Source organism: Hypoxylon fragiforme, assembly GCF_022984875.1.
Source record: "Hypoxylon fragiforme strain CBS 206.31 chromosome Unknown GGS25scaffold_6, whole genome shotgun sequence".
Lineage (NCBI taxonomy): Eukaryota > Fungi > Ascomycota > Sordariomycetes > Xylariales > Hypoxylaceae > Hypoxylon > Hypoxylon fragiforme.
In genome coordinates, this window is record NW_026054761.1 from 2,622,956 (window position 1) to 2,645,092 (window position 22,137).

Genomic DNA, 22,137 nt, shown 5'->3' on the forward strand with positions numbered 1-22,137 from the left:
AAGAAGCTATTATTGAAGCTACCTAAGCAAGTAAATAATAACTAACGCTAAGCTTAGTGACATTTTATCCACTTTAGTCTGTGCATTTTATTTGTCTTCGTAACCCTGAACAACTCAATTTCAACAAACTTCCCGAGTCCAACAACAACAACAATAACAATAACAATATGAGTGCATCTCAGCCAATCTTGCTCTACGCTGAACTTCTATCAAATATACGGCAAGTTTCTATCGGATGTTCGTTGCATTCGCCAAGTTCATCTGACACTCAGGTCATCGTCTCACCTGACGGGCTAGAGTTCACTGTCAATCATGATGGCATAAAAACATCCATCCGTCTTCCAGCATGTGTCTCTTCGCCTCAAAAGCTTTCAGTGCAAAATCTAGACACTAAAAGTCTATCATGGCGGCTACCGCTTTCATCCACTCTAGGACAATCTAGAGAGTTCTTGAACGCGTCCGAGGAGCAGGCTATTCCGTGGTCCGCTAGTGATCTCCAATCAGAATCACCCATCGCCTGTAGAACATGCCATGCTGCGATCGTCGAGTCTGGCCACATAAAGGTATGGAAAGATCTGCCAAGTGAAAATTGGGCGGAGATGATGGAGTTTTGGCACTGTCATAAACCGCATGATCACGGCCATGGTCATGGTGATGACCTCACTTCCAAAGGATACGGTGCAAGCTCCAGGATATCAGCCCAATCCGGTGTGGGATTTGTGGACCTGACTTCATTCTTGCTATCAGAAACGGACATCTCCATGTCAGCTGTGAGTCTTTCTCTCTTCCAACCATTTAACTGGGTAAATAGAAGGTGGCCAGACCGGCTTTTTAGCTCCTCAATGGTATGGAAACCGATACTCTTACCCTAGATTGATACAATCCTTCCATTTTGGTATGCAGGCGTGGGACCCTAGGCCTGCGGCTATGGGATCGACATCTGCATACTGGAAGGTGCCTCTGATTTTCACTAAGAATCTCTCTTGGATGTGGGAATTTGGGATTATCTGGAGGCACATTTCCTACATTTCCTACATTTTCCAACCACTCAAGTATCTAGTATCAAGCAATACTGGAAGCCTTGCTAATGCAGACTTCTATAGATAACCCATTCTCCACCATCATTAGAGTCCCACAACAGAATAGATGACCCTGATAAGAAGCCTCAAAATGACGAGTCCCATGATCTACAAGTTACAAATCTACCCGTCTTTTGTAGTAATTGCCATAACCAGTGTGGAGTAATGGATAGCCAGGGATCTTCTGCTTCTTTTTCTTTATTCAAGTGGCAAGTTCATGTCAACGAGAAGACACTATCAGACTCTGAAATACTGCCTACACTTTCTCACTGCGTTAGTGCAATGCTTCTTGCAACAAGAGCCAGATCAGGCTGTTCCAAGTCCATCATGATACCGATGAAGCAACAGGCCCCGCCAACTCAAGGCATTCCGCCAGTAAACAGCATAACTGAATCTGAGTCACTACTGAATATATGGGTTTGGAACACCAGCATTACTTTCTCGTCTTCTATGGAAGCAAGGTCACCTATTAAAGCCATGAAAGTATTTTATCGGATGGTTGGCCAAGATGAAGCGAACAAAATGCTCGACTCCATGACATCAGACGTCCAAGACATCACCTTGCCGGCAGATGTAATTAATACCATTATACATATCTTGAGAAGCAGTAGCCCTTTGCTGCCGCAGAGTAATCAACAGTACCTCAATTGGACTGTCGGTCTTCTAGAGAAATGGGAAGAGCGCTGAAGTATGCGGGCTAGGTTCAGTTGGTTATCACTAGTGATAGATAGGTATTACCAGAACCTAGCCATCATGTATCTATAGCCTGCCTACCTAGGTAGGTAGTTGGCCTAGTATAGAATAAGGCATCTCGTAGGTTATAGCAATTAATGAATATAATGTAGTCAGGCACCTAACATCACGTGTACACATGTGTCTAAGGAACAATGAGAATATCATGCAACTGCCAGAGTATTCTCTCACATATCTATACAATCAATCTCTTGTGTGAAGGGCAAGTGTATGAGACCTTATATCTGCATTCGTATATATATACATAGCGATAGATTTAGTATGCTCAAACACCCTTAACGGGCCGTACCGCACGTATGGCCATGTAAGGTACACTAAAATCACACAGCAAACTGCAATGTGGAAGCTTGAAATGCAGGTTTCTTTTGACTAATGCACAGGGTGTTTATAAACACAGGTGGAGGGTACAAAGGAAATATCTCTCTGCACCATCATGGAGTATCTGTCTAAAGCTGTCTTGTCTATTGGGGTTTAGCAGAGACGATTCCTATAGACATGGTTAGCTTGTATACTCGTAAAACCAGAAGCCAAAAATAGACTCACTCTCTACATCGGCGATGCTTTGCTGTAGGATTTGCTGAAGAGCTTTGGGGTTCTCGAGCTCCTTCTTTACCTTGGCGATGATGGACTCGGCTAGCTCCTTCTGCTGGCGCTGCTTGACCTGGCCCTCATATCGCACCCACGAATCCAAAACCGACTTGGCTTCCGCCGCAATGGCAGTGGATTGTTCGAGCTCGTACGCCTGAGCCTCGAGCTTGGCGGTTTCCTACAATTAAAATTAGCCCTCATATCACAACCACAGTTTCTTCTTATGATGGCAAGCGGACCTTTGAGACTTCGAAGAGACCCTTGGTAATTTCAACGACACCTCCCATCTGCTGAACATTCTCAATGCGGTTCTTGACAGCCTGGGTGTGGTCAACACGGGCGGCGTTAAGAATGCCCTTTATCTTCTCGTTTTGCGCCTCAGCCCATTGGGTGTACATAGGGCCACCGAATTTGATTATAGCAGCCCATACGCTAAGCAGACAGAATGCGACGACAGACTCCTCGTTGACGATGTAGTACTCGTTGCTGATGGCATATATGGATAGACCGGCAGCGGAGGATAGGATGGCACTCTTGGAGATGAGCGAGTTGCCGGGCAGAGCATCGATGATAGACTGGGCCTTGGCCTTGGGCTCGGTAGTGGTGGGAACGTTGGATGCCGGTCGGGCCACAGTCAAAGATGTGATTGCGGGAACGGATCGCGGGACGATTGACGGTCGCAGACGGGCAGCCCCTACAATATTGAATATTCCTGCGATTAGAATGGAGATCCCTCTCTCTCAATTGGCATCTTAGTGGTGAAATTTAAACTTACCGAAGGCACGAGTAGCCAAGCGGGAGGCCATTATGAGATTATGACAAAGAGAAGGCGAGTTCAGGTAAGGAGGGTTGACTTTGGATTTAATTCACTACTTGTCTAGAGGAGCTTTCGGAGAATTGAGGTCGATGAGGTTTTAACGGAACTTCGCACTAAACTTGACTTAATTCAGCTTACCTAAACCTACCCAGCGTTCCTCCTCTTCCCGTGGTTGGCCGTCATTGGTTAATCTAGCACGTGATTTACCGATTTTACTTTCACTTTGGATTGTAGACTCCACTTTTAAAATCGATCGGAACTCAGCCTTGTAGTAATCTTTCTCAAGGCTGTTTTTTTTGTTAATCCTCATTTAACTTTTTTTTATTTCTTGCCTCATTCCTCATTTCGATCACCACAACCAATCGTGCGAAAATGCCCAGCACAGTTGGCGAAGATTCCTTAAAAAGGAAGCGATCGAAAACGGCTTCTGACAAGGTTCATAAACGTGCCAAAGCAGAAAGTAATGATACCGACGATGATCCCCAAGCCGAAATTCTGCTTCTTGAAAATGCGATCCTCGAGTCTAAAAAGAACTACAATAGCATAACGACCCTTCTTGAACTTGCGCAAAAAGACAGCGATGATGATTCTACTCAACTGGCCCTGGTCTCATTGTGCAGAGTGTTTCTTCGTCTACTCGCAGCGGGAAATTTGGCTAGGCAGGAAGGACAGGCAGAAAAGGATCTCGTAGTCATACAATGGCTGAGGAAAACTTTTGGCGGCTACAAGCAAACTATCGTCGATGCGCTAGGTCATGAGAACTCTGCATCGACCGCTTTGACCCTGGCTATGCGTATCCTGCAAGCCGAAGGTCAATATATGACTGATAAGGGTGAATCCAGTTTCCCCAAGGCTTTCTTGAAGGATATAGTGGATGCGCTTGTTCGCTGCGATGATGAAGATATTCGACAAGAGTTTTGTGAAAAGTTCTTAGGCGAGTACGCCGATATACGATTCTATACTTTTAAGGCACTCCAGTATGTTATTATGGCTTTCCCCCCTAATTAGGTTCGTGATATTAATCATTCTACAGGGATGTTCTTTCATTAGATCCCGAGGAAAACCTCGAAGGGAGCTTTTTTGATAATGCCTTCGACTTGTTGTCCTTCTTCGAGGATGTTCCAAGTTCTACAGAAGATATGGGCGAACTTTACGTTAAAGTACCCAAAAAGAAAGCCAATCTAGTTATGTCCTTGAATCAGCAAAAGAGACAAGCCCAGGAAGCGTGGCTAGCACTGCTAAAACTTGGACCCAACCGGGAGCGACGGAAGAAGGTGTTACAGATCATAACTAGATCTATAGCCCCGTGGTTTACCAAGCCAGAGCTTCTAATGGACTTCTTAACGGATTCGTACAACGCCGGAGGCGCCACCTCCCTGCTGGCCCTGTCAGGAGTCTTCTATCTGATACAGGAACGGAATCTAGATTACCCGTTATTTTATCGGAAACTCTACTCATTACTAGATGCGAATATCCTTCATTCAAAGCATCGATCCAAGTTTTTCCGCTTATTAGACACGTTCCTCTCTTCGACGCATCTTCCCGCCGTCCTGGTCGCAAGTTTCATCAAGCGAATGACGAGATTGTGCCTCAATGCCCCCCCTGCCGCTATCGTTGTAGTGATACCCTGGGTTTATAATCTCTTCAAAAAACATCCGCTTTGCACATTTATGATGCACCGTGTACCGCGGACTCCGGAAGAGAAGAAGGTTTTGGAAAATGAAGGAATGGAAGACCCTTTCATTGCCGACGAAGAAGATCCAATGGAAACGCGCGCGATTGATAGCTGCTTGTGGGAGGTTGTTCAGCTCCAGTCGCACTATCACCCGAACGTTGCGACCATTGCGAAAATAATATCGGAGCAATTCACCAAGCAGTCCTACAACATCGAGGATTTCCTAGACCACTCGTATAGTAGCGTAAGTCAAATCCGCCCTAGTCCTGCGCACTAATTCCTGTTTCGCTTACGATTCTCTAGTTACTCGATGCGGAGCTATCAAAACAGGTCAAGAAGGCACCTGTTGTGGAGTTCATGATTCCCAAGAAGGTATTTCTACCGCAGGATCTAACTTCGGAAGCTGAGGACAAACTTCTAGCTAAGTTCTGGGACTTCCAGTGATCGCCATTCAGATCTTTGGTATAGTCCAGGTATACGCGTCAGGTAAACAGGGAATCCTCGGTAATCAGCCTTCAAAGGTTTACGAGTTGGAGGTTACTGCGGCTGTTGGTCCGATGTTGCTTACGGCTATCCCTTTCCTCGTAGCCTGGCGTGGGTCGACGCCAAAGGAATGGGTTCGTCTTGTTGCGAAGCCACTCACCGCCCCGATTAAATACAATCTATCGTCGCGGACTCTATTTTCGGATCAAGGCTGCGAAGAATTGCTTAGGGCCTTCCTTGTACTTGTCTACGGTTCCTTGCAACTTCGTGCTACAACGGCAGTATTAATTTAGTACGCCGATGCAAGGTACGAGTTGACAACCTGCTGCGCATCGTTCGATTCTGGAACTTGCTTCGACGCGCAGCCTCAAGCCCCTCTACCTTGCCCTACGTAACGCGGGGTGGGGAAATAACTATTTCTAATGTTCAAGTTGGATGAGAAATACGTTTCAGAACACTCAAGTCCCGACGAGATGAGTGGACCAGATTCACATGAAGGATCTCCAACCGTATATCGAATACGTTCATCGAATATAGCATTTTAAGAGAATCTACCTGATTTAGGAGCGAGCTGCGCAAGGTTCTCCCGGACTACCGGTGCCACACCGCCATATTGGCTGAGATCTAATCCTGATTTGAGAGCAAACAAGAATTCTAGTTCAACTTGCTAGAATGAAATAGCAATTGCACATTGACAAGAAGATGAACTTCGACGTCGCTTTCCTGCTTGTGTGATAACAGATTAGATATGACTCATTGTTTTTCACACCCCCCCTTTAAAAGGATTTAAAAAAAATATTCCAAGGAGTTATCGGGGTTCCTGCTGGTCGAACGTAATATTGCATGTGGACAGTGGAGCCAGACGATACCCTACTCGATGAAGCTGCAGGTCTCCGATGAAAAGTCAGATCTGAGAAACGGCCTAGGAAGGAGGGTACCTAATAGGCACACCAGAGGGCCATTCTACTCCGAAGGCGTCCACATCGACAAATCCAATCCCAGGAAACGGCCCCTTGAAAAGTACGGCGGGGGCAAACTTGGAGATCGACTAGAAAAAAAAATATTGCACAATTATATGGTATTGTCCCCATCGTCGCCCTGATTTTTTATCCCTTTGGGCAGGAATGGTGGTTTCGTATTTGACTATCAGTCGTAATACTCCATGCTAGGATCTATGGTTCGAAGCTGGTTGGTTGGACTGGTAAAAACTGACACTCACCGCTGGTTACGAGCTATCCCCTTTCGGCGCTGCGAGTCCCGAACAGGTGCGTATGTCTTGCACCCGGCAGGCCCAGACAAGAGCAGTTGAACTTAGTATTCTCCATTAACCCCAAATCCATCCTCTAATCGCGTCGAGATCGTACCAGAAAGGGATGTGATCAATTCTTATGTGCGACTGGCCGCATAAAAGCCGGCCCGCTAGGTGTCACGGTGCTACCACAGTACGTGTGTGCAGTTGAAGTTCGTGCCTAACGAAGAGCTGTTCCGATCTGGGCAAGTGCTATTATACGGCATAGTAGTAAAGGGTCCTTCAAAGTCTTTGTGGCATCGTCGGTATATCGGAATAAGGGCCCCAGTCGGTGTAGGGTAGCACGATTGACTGAGCAGCAGCTCCCCTCCAACCATAACGTCCTGTTTCATCCACACCGTGTCGCAGTGGTGAAGGAGCCCGGTGCGTCATGCCCAAAGCTACCTAGGTACTGTATTCGTGCCCATTATTTTGATCTAGAATCCCAAGCCGTTCACTTCGCGTCCAATCCGGTAGCAAGTCAATATTGCGTATCGCGGGTAGAAGGCAGAAGGCAGAAAGCAGCAGAGGATTAGAGGGTAGAAACGCGCCGCGCCAAGCGTGTGGCCTGGCCTCTCAAGCCGACCTGTGAGAGGTTACATAACTTTATAGCCAATCACTTGGGCAGGGCGAGCTCTTTTTTAGCATGCTCCTTTAGCATCAATGATGTACTGTATTAGCAATAGTAAACAACTGGATAGCACGTGCCTTTAAGCTCTCACTGGCGCCCTTTCCCTCGGAATGAAACGATCAGGGCTGATCACGAAGTTTTCATTCGTGTCATTCGGGCGTCAACCACAATTACCTACTGCGCCAGCACCAAACTATTCATTTTTTCCCCGGTTGGCTGCCCCGGCTGCGAACGTCTGGATCCTACGATCACCGAATTCCGGGTTAAAGTGGCTCGCAGTAAACTATTGCGTCCACTTGACTGTACTACTAGTAGTATAGATGTTGACAAGACGCGGTCTAAAAATTGGCCATGCCTACTCTTTTCAAACCAACGCCTTCGATCCTCTCCTGTGTACATACATACATACTTATTGATTCCCTTCGGCTTTTCGTCCGACTAATCTTTCCCGTGATGTATCGTATCCCCCCCTAGTAGAACCTCAAACAAGACCCCTCCACGAGCCATTCGTTACCTAAACCTGTCAGGATCTACGGCTGTGCGTCATGGCTCGAACCGGACAATTTTTTGTTGGTTCCTCCATCTCCTCTCTACGTTATAAACACAGTGGCTGAGCATTCCTTGAAAGATCACGGCTGTGGTTGGTACGGTACATTCGTGTCTGGTCTGTTGCTAGGACCACGGACCACGCAAGTCACGCAAGTCAATACCAATTTGATGGATGCGTGCTCAAGGCTCAGGACGCAGCTGAGGACGGACCTGAAGATGGACCTTGCCTTGAGCTTGAGGATGCAGCTGGATATGTATCCACGGGCTTCTACCAAAGTGCACTTTTCTCCTCTCCTCTCAAATATGACCAAAACACTTTAGACCCCAGCCCCGGAAGACCCGCCCGTCAACAGGGTAGCGCCCCATCTTACCAAACCCGTTACAAGAAACCGAGGGTTTAGAACCGGGTCCCATCGTCTGTGCTCAATTTTCCACGGCTTAGCCTTCGCCATTCTTGACTATTTTTAACGTTCTTTTTGACAAAGATCGCCTTCACCGCAAGAATCTCGCGATTGGTCGAACCAGCCAAGTCTGACTAGATGCTCTTTTTTTTCCCTTCTCAGACTAAACATCGCAAGTCCCGCGGAGGCAGAAGAGATTTGTTATGAATTTCTTATGAACGTCGCCGAACGGAGAACACGAAATTTCAATTCCCACCGGGTAGTTGACAAGATGCCGCGAGGTTGAAGCAGCGACGCTCCCCAAGTTTTCAAAAAACATGGGTTGGACCAAAAAAAGATCGACGACCCTAGACTCCCGGTCTCGCTTCAATCTGACACTTGAAAATAGTCCCGGCGTCCCGTTCCGAGATCTAGGTAATGGGCCATAGAGGAAAGCACAGGACAGGAAAAAAAAAGAAAGCACAGAAATTATGCTGGAAATGCCCTCGATGCGAAGAACGATTCTCGGTTTATCGTAATAACCCCGTGATTTAGTAGCAAATTACGTAGGTAGGTAGATAGGTAGGTAGGGCGGTGCTGCACTATGTAGGTACTTTCATTCTTTGCGGTTCTATGTATAGCATAGTCAGTGTTTGCTTGACATCGAGACGCAATAAGCGGCCATGTCATCCATGGCCGTAGGAATCCTGGACGCCAAAAGTGTCAGGCCGCAATCTTCATGTACATGTATGTATGTATCAAGTTCAGGCGCAGTACATCGGCTACACCTCAGTACATACAAACAGCAACAACCACAGCAACAACCACAGCAGCAGTAAGTAGCAGCAGCGGCGGCAGCAGCAACAACAGCAACAACAGACCTAGTTAGTCATGATCATGTGACACTAATCGGACAGAGCATCGATATCCGGAGTTTGCAGGAAGCCTAGTGGAAACCTAGGGTCGCCCGCTGGCCCGTTACGCTTTTGTAGGACGCAGCTCCTCGTCGGCGCCGGTCTTGTAGATACCCAGACATTCGTCATCCGACAGCGCTCATCGTCTCATCGTCTCATCGTCTCATTATTTTCGGTCATATCTTTGGGCGCAAGCTATCATGTAGCTACTCCAAAAGCTGCTCTAGCTAGGTAGGTATGCACAGCTCGGGAAGTGACTTTCATAACGGAAACAAGTTGAGAGAGAGGTTTCTAAAGTACATACTGTATGTATCGACTGATCGGGTCGTCAGTGCGAGATTACCTACATACCTATTATCTTTTATCACCCCACCGCAAGTACCACTGGTGAGCCATAGAGTGCCCGAGATGGCATCCAGCTGCTGTTAGTGGACAAGAGGAGCGCCCACAAGCACTCTGAGTGCATAGCTCAAGGTCTTTTAGGTAGCAATAGCCCAAATCATCGATGCCCAACGCTGGGGCTAAAGACGAGATTCAGCCTATCACATGAAGCTCGCTCGTAAACGGTTACCGGTTCAAGCCCCCCTAGTGCTTCCGTTTTGGTCTTGGCCGAACTCCATCCCGTCGATATAACAGCCAAACAATTCCATCTCGATTATTATTTGCCCAATCCGTGACGGCCATAAACCGACCTGAGGGGTTGCCGTATTGCCTAGTAGCACCTACGTTCTAACGACAATCTACTTGCCCTATGGTAATAGGAGCTTCTGGCTGCACGCCTAGTGGCACCATATGGAACGTATTCCCAGTGGCTGGAGGGCAGCTATAAGTATCTAGTTAGTCAGGGATCTTTGTAAGCTCTCCCGTCATGCTATGTAGGTTATGGTATGGTACCTAGGTAGGTAGGTAGGCAATCCACACAAACGGTATGGGTTGTATGGGTACCTAGGCAATCTCTCCATTGCCTAGTTCGGCTTTAGAGAAACGGATATTTTCCAGTTCTGAGGAAAAGACGGTAGATACAAGGAAATATATGTACTAGAAATACCTACCTACCTAGGTATACACAATGATAATATGTAGTATCTCGGTCCATGGCCTAAGGATTATTCAACCGACCGGATCACAGCCAACACCCCTGCCTGCACTGTATGTATGTACAGGGACCATACCCACGCCTTCTCAGTGCTCCCACACCATCTGTGCGTATGTACGCTTCACAGTACTAAGACCTAGATACATACATTAGATACATACTGACCTACCTACTATGTATACTATTGTATGTATGTATATACTTCTAACCCAAGGGAAAAGATGCTGTTCGCCAGTTTCGAAGCCATGAGACTCTATTCCTTCCTTCGCTTTCCCCACTAATGGCTTGAGTGACATTTTTTTATTTTGACCCTCCCCATGGACCACAAGTACATACATGTAATGCAAGAATCTTGACTACCTAGTAAGAAAAATGGTACATAGTACTATGTAGATATCTCCTTCTTTAAGTACGACGACAACTCCTCCTCCACCCCTCTATTTCGCCCCCCCTCCCCCGACATAACTTATAAGAAAAAAGCATCTTGATTGTTGTTGAGATCGTGAAATTACGCGATTTCCTCCTAGCAACATCTATTTACCTTTACTTTCTACTATCACCACTTTCTATTTCCTCTTCTTTTACATTCGCTCTGTTTTACATACAGACTTATCTTTGTAAGACGGATCCAGGCCGACTTTTTAGTACGACACAGCGACACAAGAGGAAAAAGCTGAAGCCGAAAAAGAAGTGGTAAGTGACTGTTTTTTTTTTTCTATCTATCCATCTTTCATTCTTTCTTGTGTATTGTGTGTTATGTGTGTGCGTAGTAACACAATTATTCCCACCTTCTATTATTTTTATTTTATTTAATTTTCTTACTTATTTTCACTTGACATCTCTCTCTCTCTCTCACGCTGCATATCTTCCACCTCCCCCACCATCCACCATCCACCACCCACTCCAATACTACTACTACCATCTTACCACTTACACCTCCAAACCCAACCAACCTCTTATCAGTCTCATACATCACTGCAACATTCCCCTCCCCATTGTCTCTCACATATTACAGAGAGAGCCAGCACTTATACCTACACCCGCATACATTGACACACAAACTATCTCTCACTCTCTCACTCTCTTACACACTCACTCTTACTCATTACTCATACTCTTGATCATCGTTTCGAACTTTGGTTTTCATTCCAAGTTTAGAAGCTTGATTTGAAATAAATAAGGGGAAAAGAGCAAAAGTGAGAGTTTTCAAGAGGAATCAGACGAGACAAGAGACAAGAGACAACAATAAAAAGAGAATAAAATCTTGTTATCCAAATCCATCAACACTAGTCCATAATCATTCTTCACCGCTGGATGCGCTCGATGCACTAACCATATAACCCTGCAGAGCGAAAAAAAAACGCCTACAACTTATCTTCGACTATTTTGATACACTTCCTACGTAGAGTTTTTGACTCTCGTTTTTTTTTTCTCCCTTTTCAAGACATTTTATCTTTTCACACACACACAGACCAGCAATGGTCTCAACATTTCACATGCAGGCCTTCTACCGGCCGAATCACTTATCCGTCGACACAAATGCGCAAAAGTACTTTGACGAAGAGGACAGCAACATCCTCGATGACCATATCCTAGACAGCAGCGCGATCGACTCGGGACTGGACATGTCGCCCCCCATGGCCGGTAGCCGGAGAGATTCCTTTGCTGTTCCGGGTTCGATATTCTCCCCCAAGACGGAAGTGGGCGATTGGCAATCAGTCGACATGCAGAGCGTCCCGTCAAACAACCCCTTCCTAGAGCCCCAGAACAACAACCCCTTCCGATCTGATCCCTCGCAAACCACATACAACTCGCAGAACCAGCCATGGTCGATGGGTCAAGGTTCCGGCACATGTACCCCCTTACAGTATGATGGTCTCGAGACAGCCTTTGACAACAACCAGTCCATCTTCCAGCAACGGCCTCTACAGATGCAAACACCCTTCGGCAATCCTCAACACCAGGTCCCGCTCTTCTCCAACGTTGGTCCCGGTAACTCCGCCATGCCCAATTCTCCGCAGAAGGATTGGATGAGTGGAGATTTGAAGAACCCGTCTATAGTCAAGCGCATGCGTCCAGATACCCCCACCATCCGGTCCCACAACGAGTTGCGTCGCGGCGATGGCATCCGCAAGAAGAATGCGAGATTCGACATCCCCGCGGAGCGTAACCTCGGCAACATTGATCAACTCATCGCTGCGACTACTGATGAACAGGAGATCAAGGAGCTGAAGCAGCAGAAGCGATTACTGCGTAACCGACAAGCTGCGCTTGACTCGAGGCAGAGGAAAAAGATGCACACGGAGAGGCTGGAGGACGAGAAGAAGCACTTCACGACCGTCATAAGTTCGATGGAGGAAGAGATGAACGAGCTTCACCTGAAGCTGGAGCAAGAGAGGCGCGAGCGAGAGTACCTGGTGGCCCACGTTGAGAACCTGTCCCTGGAGAAGGAGGAGCTCATCCGAAACCACACCATCGAGACTGGCGACCTCCGCAAGAAGGTCACCGTCCTGACCGACCACGTCCAGAGACTCGAGCACGCCGCGATGCCCAGCAACACGGGCTACTCGAATAGCTTCAACGACATCGACACCCTCGCCATGGACACGTCATGGGACGGCCTGGGCTTCATGAACGACTACCCGATGGAGACCGACGTCAAGCAGGAGCTCCAGATCGTGCCCCAGAAGAAGGCGGAGGTCTCGCTGTCGTCCGACGTCGAGAAGTCCACGACCCAGGGCGGCCTGCTCTTCATGCTCTTCCTCGTCGGCGCCTTCGTCCTCTCGAACCGCTCGACCCCCACCATCCCCAGAGTGTCCGAGGACGTGCGCGAGGCCTCGGCCACGCTGCTCAACAACATCTTCAAGGACGCCGGCGTCCCCAACAACGAGAACGCCATCGTGCCCGCCGGGCCCCAGCCCTCCGGCGGCGCCGACTGGACGTCGAGCGCCTCGGTGCCGATGGCGAGCGGCAACATGGAGGGCGTCGCGCCCTCGATGCTCGGCGACCTCGCGGACTCGCTCACGCAGCCCACGCAAGAGCAGACGACGGAGCAGCTGTTCTCGCTGACGCCCGCGCAGTACAACGGCGTGACGTCGCAGGACTTCATGCGCACGGCATCGGCGCGGTCGTCGAGCAGCCAGAACCGGCGGAACCTCGCGGAGGCGCTGAGCAGCATGCGCGGCAGCACGGCAACCGAGAAGCAGCAGCAGTCGGCGGCGGAGGTGTACACGCGGTCGCTGCTGTGGGACCAGATCCCCGGCGACGTCGTGCGGAACTTCGCCAAGATGGTCGCCGAGTGCAACAACGCCAACAGCGGTGGCGGCCAAACCTGTGGTGGCAACGACGCTAATTCATGACGGGTTTTTTTTTTTTTGGATGGGGGGGTATGAATGAATATGAATGAGAGAGGAATGAGAGAGGAATGAGAGAGAGGAAAATGAATTACAGTATAACGACGTTTAATGACTTCTAACGACCAAAATATGAATCACCATGACCACGAACCACCCAACCAAAGACACACAACAACAACATTGGATCGATTCCAAACACGGATCCAAAAATTTCTATCTATCTATCTATCTATCTACAACTACCGCTTCCAGAAGCGAAAAACACGCACAGCACAGCGCAGCACAGCACAGCACCAGCCATTATTATATCTTTGTCTGCTTTTTTTTTTTTCTTCTCCTTATCATCTATCTTCGCTTGTTGGTATTTAAATACTCATTTTTTTGCCTTCGGAATTGTCCATATTGTTTCTTTTTTTCCAACATCTTGCGTGCTCCCGCGCAAAATCCACCCCTCCCCCCCAAAAAATTCCAGATCCAATTGCTGCTCACGCACGCCGAAACGAACTACGACTTTTTTTTTCATCATCATCAGCTCATCATCATCATCATCATCATCGCCATTTCATTTTTGCGTCCATCGATCTTATCTCCTCCACATTCTACTTCCTTACCTTCATCTTTTCATCTCTCTCATCAAAGTCCTTGGAATTATCTATTGTCGAAACTTAGCAAGCGAGTCAGCATTTTTGATTGTTTTTTTTGATTGGATTGTTTTTGGAAACACCCTTAATCTTCTTCGGTCCGCTCCCAATTAATTTGGGATCGCTGACTACTTCTTACTTATTTTTTTTTTCCTCTTTGGCACCTTATCTTTTGTTTTTCCCGAATATTAGTCTTTTGTTTTTTTTTTATTGAATCAAATCAATCAATCGATCTCTATCGCTCTCTCTCTCTCTCGAGTTGTCCGTATATCGGTACAAACTACACACGTTTTTTTTATTACTTTTGCATGGCGAAAATTGGGGCGGCGGTCATATTTGGGAAGTGGACTATTGGCATGTAGGCCCGGTGTGGTTGAGGCGGCTACGGAATTTTCTTGTACAACGTTTTTTACGGGATCATTTGGGAGGGGGGATGGGGGGATTCGGGGGGAGTGAAGGGGGAAAGGGGGGGGGGGATGGTTGGTTGGTTGGTGGCAGAGCCCAGAGAGAAGAGGAAGAAGCCCTGCGTGGGAGGCACTTTTCCAAGTTTCGGACTGCCGCTTTTTATTTTTCCTTTTCCTACCTCTACTACTTCACCTTTCGATTCACTTGTCAAGCCCCGTCCCCGTCCTCCGTCGAAGTTCGTCTCTCGATGGAGAGATGTGTGAGAACCTATGAATCGGTTCTTACTTATTCAAACACGAGGACGGCCGTCGGGGTTTGTCTTTTATCGGCTCTTCTCCTTTATTTTTTATTTCCTTTTCTACCTTATTTCGCCTCCGAATAGGAGGGGAAATATTGATGGGGGGATAAGTCTCACGACATAATGGGGATGAGCTGACGAGAGATGCGAGCGAGACGTTTATTCTTTTTCTTTTATTCCCGCTCTTCCCTCCCTTTCTTCCCTCCCCTCTTCTCTCTTCCTTGCCTACCTAGGTACTTTGTTCTTTTCTTCCCCTTTCCGACACAGACGGGCGCCTTAATGATTTCTGGCCGTGGGGTTTGGTTTATGTGAGATTTTCAATCAATCGAAGAGAATGACGAGAAATATATCGCGGACAAACAGCACACAAGAAACTCAGCAGGCAAAGGGAAAGAAACAGACAGCTTACCAGTAGCTTGGAAGAATGGAGGACGTGGGAGGTGTTATGTTAGGGGGCAGAAGAGTTGGGAGAAGGGAAGAAGGGAAAAGGGAGGAGAGAGAGGAACGGCAAAGCAACAAAAACTACTTTGCCAATTTGTGTTCGTCTTGTAGCTCGTTCATCAAAGTCAGTTATTAGCGAAACGTCAAGACGGAAACATATCAAGAGACCCAGCACAAAAAAAACAAAGCCAGCCAGCCAGCCAAACCAAACAAAAAAATATGAATCTTGCCAAAAATGATCCCAAAAACATCTACTCTTCTCGCGCTCGCTTCTCTTGTGACCTCTTCTCTCTATCTACATCTCTCCTTATTTCTTACACACGCTCTTTATCTATCGCCATGCCTCGTATCGTATCTCATCATCTCTATCGTTACCATAGTATAGTAGTACCAAGTACATTTCAATGTCAAAAAAAAAGATCAAAATAACAAAAATGGAAAAAAAAAAAAAAATGAACCCCCCACCGGAAATTAGTACAGGCTGCCTGCCTACCTGTAGGTATCTTCATAGTAACTGCCTACCTCACTAACTAACTAACAAGCCATCTCCCTACCTGCCTACCTACCCTCTAGCCTATGCCGAACTTATGCACGATTTGGATACATTAGGTAGATTGACATGTCAGATCAGATTGGGGTAAGGTAGAGGAAGTAGTGTAATACGCTGACCTGCCTAAACTAGCCTCTACATTGTACAATAATACCTACCCACCTATCTAGTTAAGCTAGGTAGGTAGTTATAGCCAGTCATATTCATATAGTGGTCGTAAATAAATCGTAGTCATATTGAAAATTGATCTTCCTCCGTCCCAAAAGGGTAGACTTCTTAGCTAATACTGGGTTGAGTATTGAACTAATAATTCCTCGGATGGGATGGGGGGTTGTGTCCCATGAGAGATACGGGAAATAGTGATCTAGCAGGTAGATAGTAGATAGTAGTAGCATCTACTGTAGGTATGGAATCTACTATGGATAGTAAAATTCGCATTCTTAACTATCCCCGATCCTCCGAATTACCTACCTACCTACCTACTGTTACCCGTATGATTAAGAATTCCAAAAAAAAACCCTGTCATCAGGTAAAAAAAAAAAAAAAATATTCCCCAGATTGAAGCAGAGAGAGGAGGAGGAAAGAGGGGTTGATTGGCTGTCAGAAATCCAATAAGACGGCGTTATGTGCCAAGCCCTGCAACCGAGAAGCTCACATGCACCACTTTCACTTGCGTAATTCCTATTCGTCGTCTTCTTTTTTTTCCGACTCTCCTCTTTTTTTTTTATCCCCCGTTCTCTATCTCTATGTGTACCTAGGTATATATGTGTGTGTGTGTGTGTGTATACGTGTATATGTTCTTTAGTCAAGTCATGTCATCCTATTATTCCCGATCATTGCCAATTACAGTTGGGCAAAGGGTCAGGTATAAGCAGGTAAATTAACGGTTTCGAAGGGCCGCCTAAGGTGGCCGTCACGGCGCATACGAGCAATTCGATAGGATTGAAGCGTTGACCCTTCCCGGGATACATACATACATTCGTTACATATTACATGTAGGTACTAAGTAAGGGTAAGTAGGCATTTATTGTGCCTACCTTGGTTAGGCTAGTCTATTTGTCCATACGATATCCATTGATGACCATGGAAGCTGTATGTATGTATGTATGCATTGTACACCTGGCTGGTGGTAGGCTGGTAAGGTCATGTAGGTGTGTCTCAGAAAGCACCAACCTTGGTAAGGCTATGGACAGACTAAACCCAGGTTGGGTACCCTGAGGAGTTCAAGACAAAAAAAAGACCTAAAATTATCGCAGTGCATAGTCCTTCGTGCGCGCAAGCATGACCTCATTCTACACCCGCATGTGAAAGAAAAGAAGTACCGGATAAATAAACAGTAGGAAGCAGAGAACCCTACGACCAACACAGCCCACATGCCTTCTCAAACACGGGACTCGGAGGATCCTGCGGTGTCGTTTAGGTAAGGAGGGTAGGTATGTACCTAGGTAGGTAAGCATTGGGTAGATATGGTATGGTATGATGTATGTATCTTGGGTATGTAGGTGTGTTCACGCGAGAACAGATCGAGGTCCGGCCGAGGTCAGGAATAAGGGGTGGGTTGGCAGGCACCTCTCTTTACGGAAAAGGGGGGTGGTTGTCTGATCTCGTGGCTTGACAGCTGGCTTCGCATACCCATCCATACCTATATCTACTCTGTTTTTCATATACCTAGGTAGGTAGGTAGGACCGTACGTAGATAGGTACGCTAGTGCCTTACCTGAAGAATAAACCAAGGCAGACTCGTTCATGTGTGTATGCAAGTATAGCTAAGCTAGGTAGGTAAGGTACATACATTGGCATCTGCATGCGTTTTACATACTAGGAAGTATCTACGTAGTAACCGGTGGTTAGGTACCTACATACCTACCTAGGTAAATTTGGCTAAGTTAGATAGATATGTCGGTATATATGTCAGATCACAAGTGAGATCGGAACACGGATGTTCGCATTTCCTCATAGGGATGACACTAGGTAATCCGGGTAAGCATAACCACCTTGCTTTCTTGCTTTGCCCAAAACATTGTTCCATGCTTCAAACCTGCCTACCACTGCCTTGCCTGGGTACCTTACCTTACCTATGCCAAGAGAGAGGAATAAGACAACACGAACATGAACTATTCACGGGAGGGGATATGTACCCGGGTTAGATACCTAGTTATGCAGGCACGTGCTTCTGAACCCGTAGGATCTTGATGAGTGACTGGCTATGTTATGTACTAAGTAGGTATGTACCTATGACTCCTCCCTAAAGCAAGGCAAGCGGGCAAAGCAAAGCAACACCAAACATACACACACACACACACACACACAATGATCCTCCTGAACTAGTAAAACCCGTCCAACGTTCTACGTCGCCAACGACCAGGCAGCTGGGAGATGCCATCCTGAGGCGCCGGCGGATGGATCGTAGAACAGGGCTTTTCGGTTGGCCGCTCGTTTCGTTTCGTTTCGTTTGCTTCTTTGCTTTTTGGTGATTCCCATCACTCATCCAGTCATGGTCGTACATGTGATTGTCACTTTCTGTTAAACCTACATACATATGTACAGGAGCATGTAAGAATGTATGCTGCTTATGCTGCTCTTCGTCACACAACTCGGCAATTTTTTATCTCCAGATGATCCCTTTTATATTTTCCCCGTGGGGAAAAAACCAAAAAAGAAAAATACTCCTACCTACCTACTTTATGCACTTCTCTATCTATCTGCGTCTGGTTATCGTGCCACTCGAGAATATTGGATGAAACGTGATCGAATGTCTACCTATAGTCTGTAATTCGGCCGCATACTTAACCCCTTAATCACTATTTGCTCTTCTTATGATCATTAGGTAGCAGCAGCCTTGCTTCCATGACGATATCCGCGCGGCGGGTTCTAGAAGCACGGGAGTGTGTATATCTGCAGGTATTCAGGAACTTAGAGACATGCATACCTACATAATTACCTAACCTAGGTACAACTAAAGCTTGGCTCGTAGGACGTAAGCAAAATGTCATATGGTTCTGTAGACATGTATGCAGAGATGTCCGATTCTAAGCATGTATACAACACTAGTACCGGGCTCGCCTGCGTCCTCTACAACATGCTCGCTCGCTCGCTCGCCCGTCCCGTATCGTCGTGCACCTATTTTACCCCGGAGTTTCGATGCGCAGCAAATGCGAACGGATGGTACCAGCCTACCATCACGCCCCCTTTTTCATACGAAGACCCTCACGTCTACCCGCTACCTATAGGGAGGCAGTCTGCTCATCTAGAACAGGAATCACCACGTACACGCGCTCTGATACGTCCGTACGCTGTGTTATCTGTAATTCTACGATTGGCATTAACGTACCTCCATCTATTTCCTAGCCAACGATTGCTCGTTGATCGAACCTCACCAATTGCGAATCGGCTCTATGATGCCATCCTACCTATCTACCGACCTTCATGCCCCCCAGCACGGGAGCACAATGCCACCGCAGAATCGCTGCTGGTGTTCAGGTATGGCATGGCGTATTCAGGTAACCGTAGCATGGCAGAACTCGCCCAAACCAGACTACCTGTCTGTCTGTCGGTCACTCCCGATCGACACCTACTAATCGCTTGCATTACGAAAGGGATTAGGTACCTAGGTAGGGTAGTTACCCCCTAAGCGACGAAGACAAGCTGATAGACACCTGCATGATATTTTTCTTTTCTTTTTCAAAATCAATGCGCGAACAGACGAAAAGGGGGGCTTTCTCAGGGATTACCTGCCTCCCCATTAAGGTAGAACATGACCCTTTACGGACGATGGACATAAAACTCTCGACGCCCCGTACGTAGCACAATCTGTCACCGGAGAAATTCTCGTGAAAGAGAGAGAGAGAGAGAGAGTTTCGCAGCATACATTCCTGCCTAGGCATACTGCACCTACCTACCTATGCACGTACGATACCTACCTGCAGTCCGGACAAATCACAACACGTACCTACATACCCAGGCATGTAGTCCGAAGCCACGCACCAGCCAGCCAGAGCGGGAAGAAATGGCTTGGGTTCATAGGTAACGTCGAAATTATCAGATCATTTTTGTTCATGAGCAGGGTAAGGGAAGTAGGGCTTGCCCCTTCCTAGACAGGTAATAGGCAGGCAGAGAATGCGGAGGACGGAGAGCAATGAACCGTTGGAGCTGGGCGCAGTCACACCACATACCTAGGTTAACCTACTCTATTCGTCTTTTTGGGGCTTCGGGTTATACAGGATAGATATACTGGCGACGAAGATGAGCTGAGTTGTAGCGTTTCCGGCATGTATCCATCCATTGCTGCTACTCTCCTTCCTTCCATGAGAAACAGAATCGTTAATACCTGACCTACATACATATCTCCAGCAGGCAGACGGATGATACCGGATGAGCGACAGCAGCGAGGCTGGCTGGGTTTCTGGGGTAGGGCATGCTTTTCTTTCTATTCCATTGGCGATCAATCGATCACTGTCAATTCTCCCCATCATTCATTCATTCATTCCTCTCCGTCTCTCTGCTTTGTGCACCGCAAGTAAGTGCTGACTGTATCGACGAAAAGTCCCCCCCCCTCCCCTTCCCCCAAATAAGCTCCTCCACGTCCTAGTTAGTAAGACCATGAAACTTGAATTAGCCTGCCCTACTGACCTGAATATACATAGGTGCCTAACTACCTACTTAGATATCTACCTAGGTTAGCTTGATGCCTACCTAGATTAGATTGACATGGGTGAAAAACGAAGCTCAGCCGCAATGCCTTCTCCATACAAGACGCCTTACCTAGGTACCTATTTACATAAGTAAGTCCTAAGGTAGGTAGGCACGGCAGAACCCACGATACACCAAAAACACCAAGAAAAAAAAAAGCCTCCTCGTCAGGTTCGAAAGTCTGCCTTGACTGACCGCCAATTCAATTGAACCCAAACCAAAAAGACCAATCCAATCCAACGATCCACGACCTGCTCGTCCATTCGTTTGTTCGTTCATTCACCTACTCGGTCCCATTGACAATCAATTGTACTCCGAAGTTATGGTAGGTAGGTAGGTAGGTACTAGGTAGTAAGTAGTCAGGAGAATGCCTAACCTACCTACTTGTATATCGATGCTGATGTTCATGAGAGGTAAGCAATAAGTAAGTATTCATATGGATGTATGTAAGTATGTAAGTATGTAAGCATGTAAATACGTACATCGCCGCCCCCAAAAAACCACCAAAGAAATAACTAACAATGACCCGAGATTTTGCCCTCCCCCCCTACGAAGCCCCAAATCCCCCCAATCCCGTAAGCCTCTCTACCCCCCTCTACTCTACCCCTTCTTCTCCATCTTCACTCTCTATCTATCCCTCCGCAGAATGTGAAACTATCATCACCACCATCTAGACATGTAGACAGGCAATACCAATACCCTAACTAATCTAACCTAATCTCGTCCACCCCCCCTCCCCTCCCCTCTCCCTTCCAGCCAGCCTCCAAGATATACACAGGAACAAGAAAAAACCAATTGATTGATTGATTGATTGAATGAAAAGACATACATACCTAGGTAGTTAATGTTTATCTCATGCACATCCCCCACAATCAATCGTCTGTGCATACATATGTAAGGTAGGTTATATGCACAGACGAATGCACAACATCTTTGGCTCCTACCTAGGTGGTGGCACTAGATGCCTACCTACCTACCTACACACCCAGTGACATAGTAACCTATGTAGGCCAGTAGTTCAAATTGTACTAACCTACATGTAGGTATGGATGATATGTATGTATGTACTGCTCGCTGGTGCGATGCTGATGCTTCAAGTCCCACAGAGATGAATGGGTACCTAGGTATGTAGATACCTAACCTAGGTAAATATCCATCCCCTTTTCACAAAAAAGAACTTCAAAATTATCAAAAGTTTAAGTTGTATAAACAAGATAAAGCAGCTAAACAACGATAATACAAAACCCAATTCCCAAAAAAAAAAAAAAAAAGAAAAAAAAAAGACCACCGCCTCCCATTTCCTCCAGGGCTCTTCACAGGTTCGTCCATTCCAATTCGACGACAATGACTGATGTTTGCCAGTAAAAACGAAAAGGACACCCGCTCTCGGCACCTATGTATGCATTGTACCTTATGTAAGTACCTACGCTGAGTGCTGCACATACATTGAACACTACCTAGTATAACCCTATAGGTATACGTACAGAGTATACATACAACGCTG

The 22,137-nt window shown here is 46.8% G+C and overlaps 5 protein-coding genes across 5 annotated transcripts; 4 read left to right on the forward strand and 1 right to left on the reverse strand.

Annotated features, from left to right (window-relative positions):
- The first annotated feature begins 103 nt into the window (after positions 1 to 103).
- On the forward strand, positions 104 to 1,929 carry GGS25DRAFT_496472 (ubiquitin-conjugating enzyme E2-binding protein). Its single transcript, XM_049261522.1, has 2 exons — positions 104 to 770; positions 1,104 to 1,929. The coding sequence occupies exons 1-2, from the start codon at positions 168 to 170 to the stop codon at positions 1,764 to 1,766; spliced, it is 1,266 nt and encodes a 421-aa protein (XP_049115946.1). The 5' UTR covers positions 104 to 167; the 3' UTR covers positions 1,767 to 1,929.
- A 44-nt stretch (positions 1,930 to 1,973) lies between these two features.
- On the reverse strand, positions 1,974 to 3,343 carry GGS25DRAFT_496473 (uncharacterized protein). Its single transcript, XM_049261523.1, has 4 exons — positions 3,196 to 3,343; positions 2,660 to 3,114; positions 2,376 to 2,598; positions 1,974 to 2,319 (listed from the first exon to the last, which is right to left on the reverse strand). The coding sequence occupies exons 1-4, from the start codon at positions 3,224 to 3,226 to the stop codon at positions 2,294 to 2,296; spliced, it is 735 nt and encodes a 244-aa protein (XP_049115947.1). The 5' UTR covers positions 3,227 to 3,343; the 3' UTR covers positions 1,974 to 2,293.
- A 155-nt stretch (positions 3,344 to 3,498) lies between these two features.
- Positions 3,499 to 5,814, forward strand: GGS25DRAFT_340011 (CBF/Mak21 family-domain-containing protein). Its single transcript, XM_049257954.1, has 3 exons — positions 3,499 to 4,214; positions 4,271 to 5,156; positions 5,216 to 5,814. The coding sequence occupies exons 1-3, from the start codon at positions 3,610 to 3,612 to the stop codon at positions 5,354 to 5,356; spliced, it is 1,632 nt and encodes a 543-aa protein (XP_049115948.1). The 5' UTR covers positions 3,499 to 3,609; the 3' UTR covers positions 5,357 to 5,814.
- Positions 5,815 to 11,478: 5,664 nt separating this feature from the next.
- Positions 11,479 to 13,943, forward strand: GGS25DRAFT_340149 (bZIP transcription factor). The gene has a single exon (XM_049257955.1). The coding sequence runs from the start codon at positions 11,732 to 11,734 to the stop codon at positions 13,610 to 13,612; it is 1,881 nt and encodes a 626-aa protein (XP_049115949.1). The 5' UTR covers positions 11,479 to 11,731; the 3' UTR covers positions 13,613 to 13,943.
- GGS25DRAFT_496487 (uncharacterized protein) lies at positions 13,617 to 14,691 on the forward strand. Its single transcript, XM_049261524.1, has 2 exons — positions 13,617 to 13,966; positions 14,142 to 14,691. Exons 1-2 carry the CDS (start codon positions 13,739 to 13,741, stop codon positions 14,310 to 14,312), a joined length of 399 nt encoding a protein of 132 aa, XP_049115950.1. The 5' UTR covers positions 13,617 to 13,738; the 3' UTR covers positions 14,313 to 14,691.
- Positions 14,692 to 22,137: the final 7,446 nt, after the last annotated feature.

Bases quoted from the DNA above. Each gene is read 5' to 3' on its own strand.
- GGS25DRAFT_496472 (XM_049261522.1), top strand. From the start codon at position 168: ATGAGTGCATCTCAGCCAATCTTGCTCTACGCTGAACTTCTATCAAAT. The intron at 771-1,103 runs GTGAGTCTTTCT...AGACTTCTATAG, and splicing joins CGGACATCTCCATGTCAGCT to ATAACCCATTCTCCACCATC.
- GGS25DRAFT_496473 (XM_049261523.1), bottom strand. From the start codon at position 3,226: ATGGCCTCCCGCTTGGCTACTCGTGCCTTCG. The intron at 3,115-3,195 runs GTAAGTTTAAAT...TCAATATTGTAG, and splicing joins CTTGGCTACTCGTGCCTTCG to GGGCTGCCCGTCTGCGACCG. The intron at 2,599-2,659 runs GTCCGCTTGCCA...TTTTAATTGTAG, and splicing joins GTCTCTTCGAAGTCTCAAAG to GAAACCGCCAAGCTCGAGGC.
- GGS25DRAFT_340011 (XM_049257954.1), top strand. From the start codon at position 3,610: ATGCCCAGCACAGTTGGCGAAGATTCCTTAAAAAGGAAGCGATCGAAA. The intron at 4,215-4,270 runs GTATGTTATTAT...ATCATTCTACAG, and splicing joins TATACTTTTAAGGCACTCCA to GGATGTTCTTTCATTAGATC. The intron at 5,157-5,215 runs GTAAGTCAAATC...ACGATTCTCTAG, and splicing joins TAGACCACTCGTATAGTAGC to TTACTCGATGCGGAGCTATC.
- GGS25DRAFT_340149 (XM_049257955.1), top strand. From the start codon at position 11,732: ATGGTCTCAACATTTCACATGCAGGCCTTCTACCGGCCGAATCACTTA.
- GGS25DRAFT_496487 (XM_049261524.1), top strand. From the start codon at position 13,739: ATGAATCACCATGACCACGAACCACCCAACCAAAGACACACAACAACA. The intron at 13,967-14,141 runs GTTGGTATTTAA...CATCATCATCAG, and splicing joins CTTATCATCTATCTTCGCTT to CTCATCATCATCATCATCAT.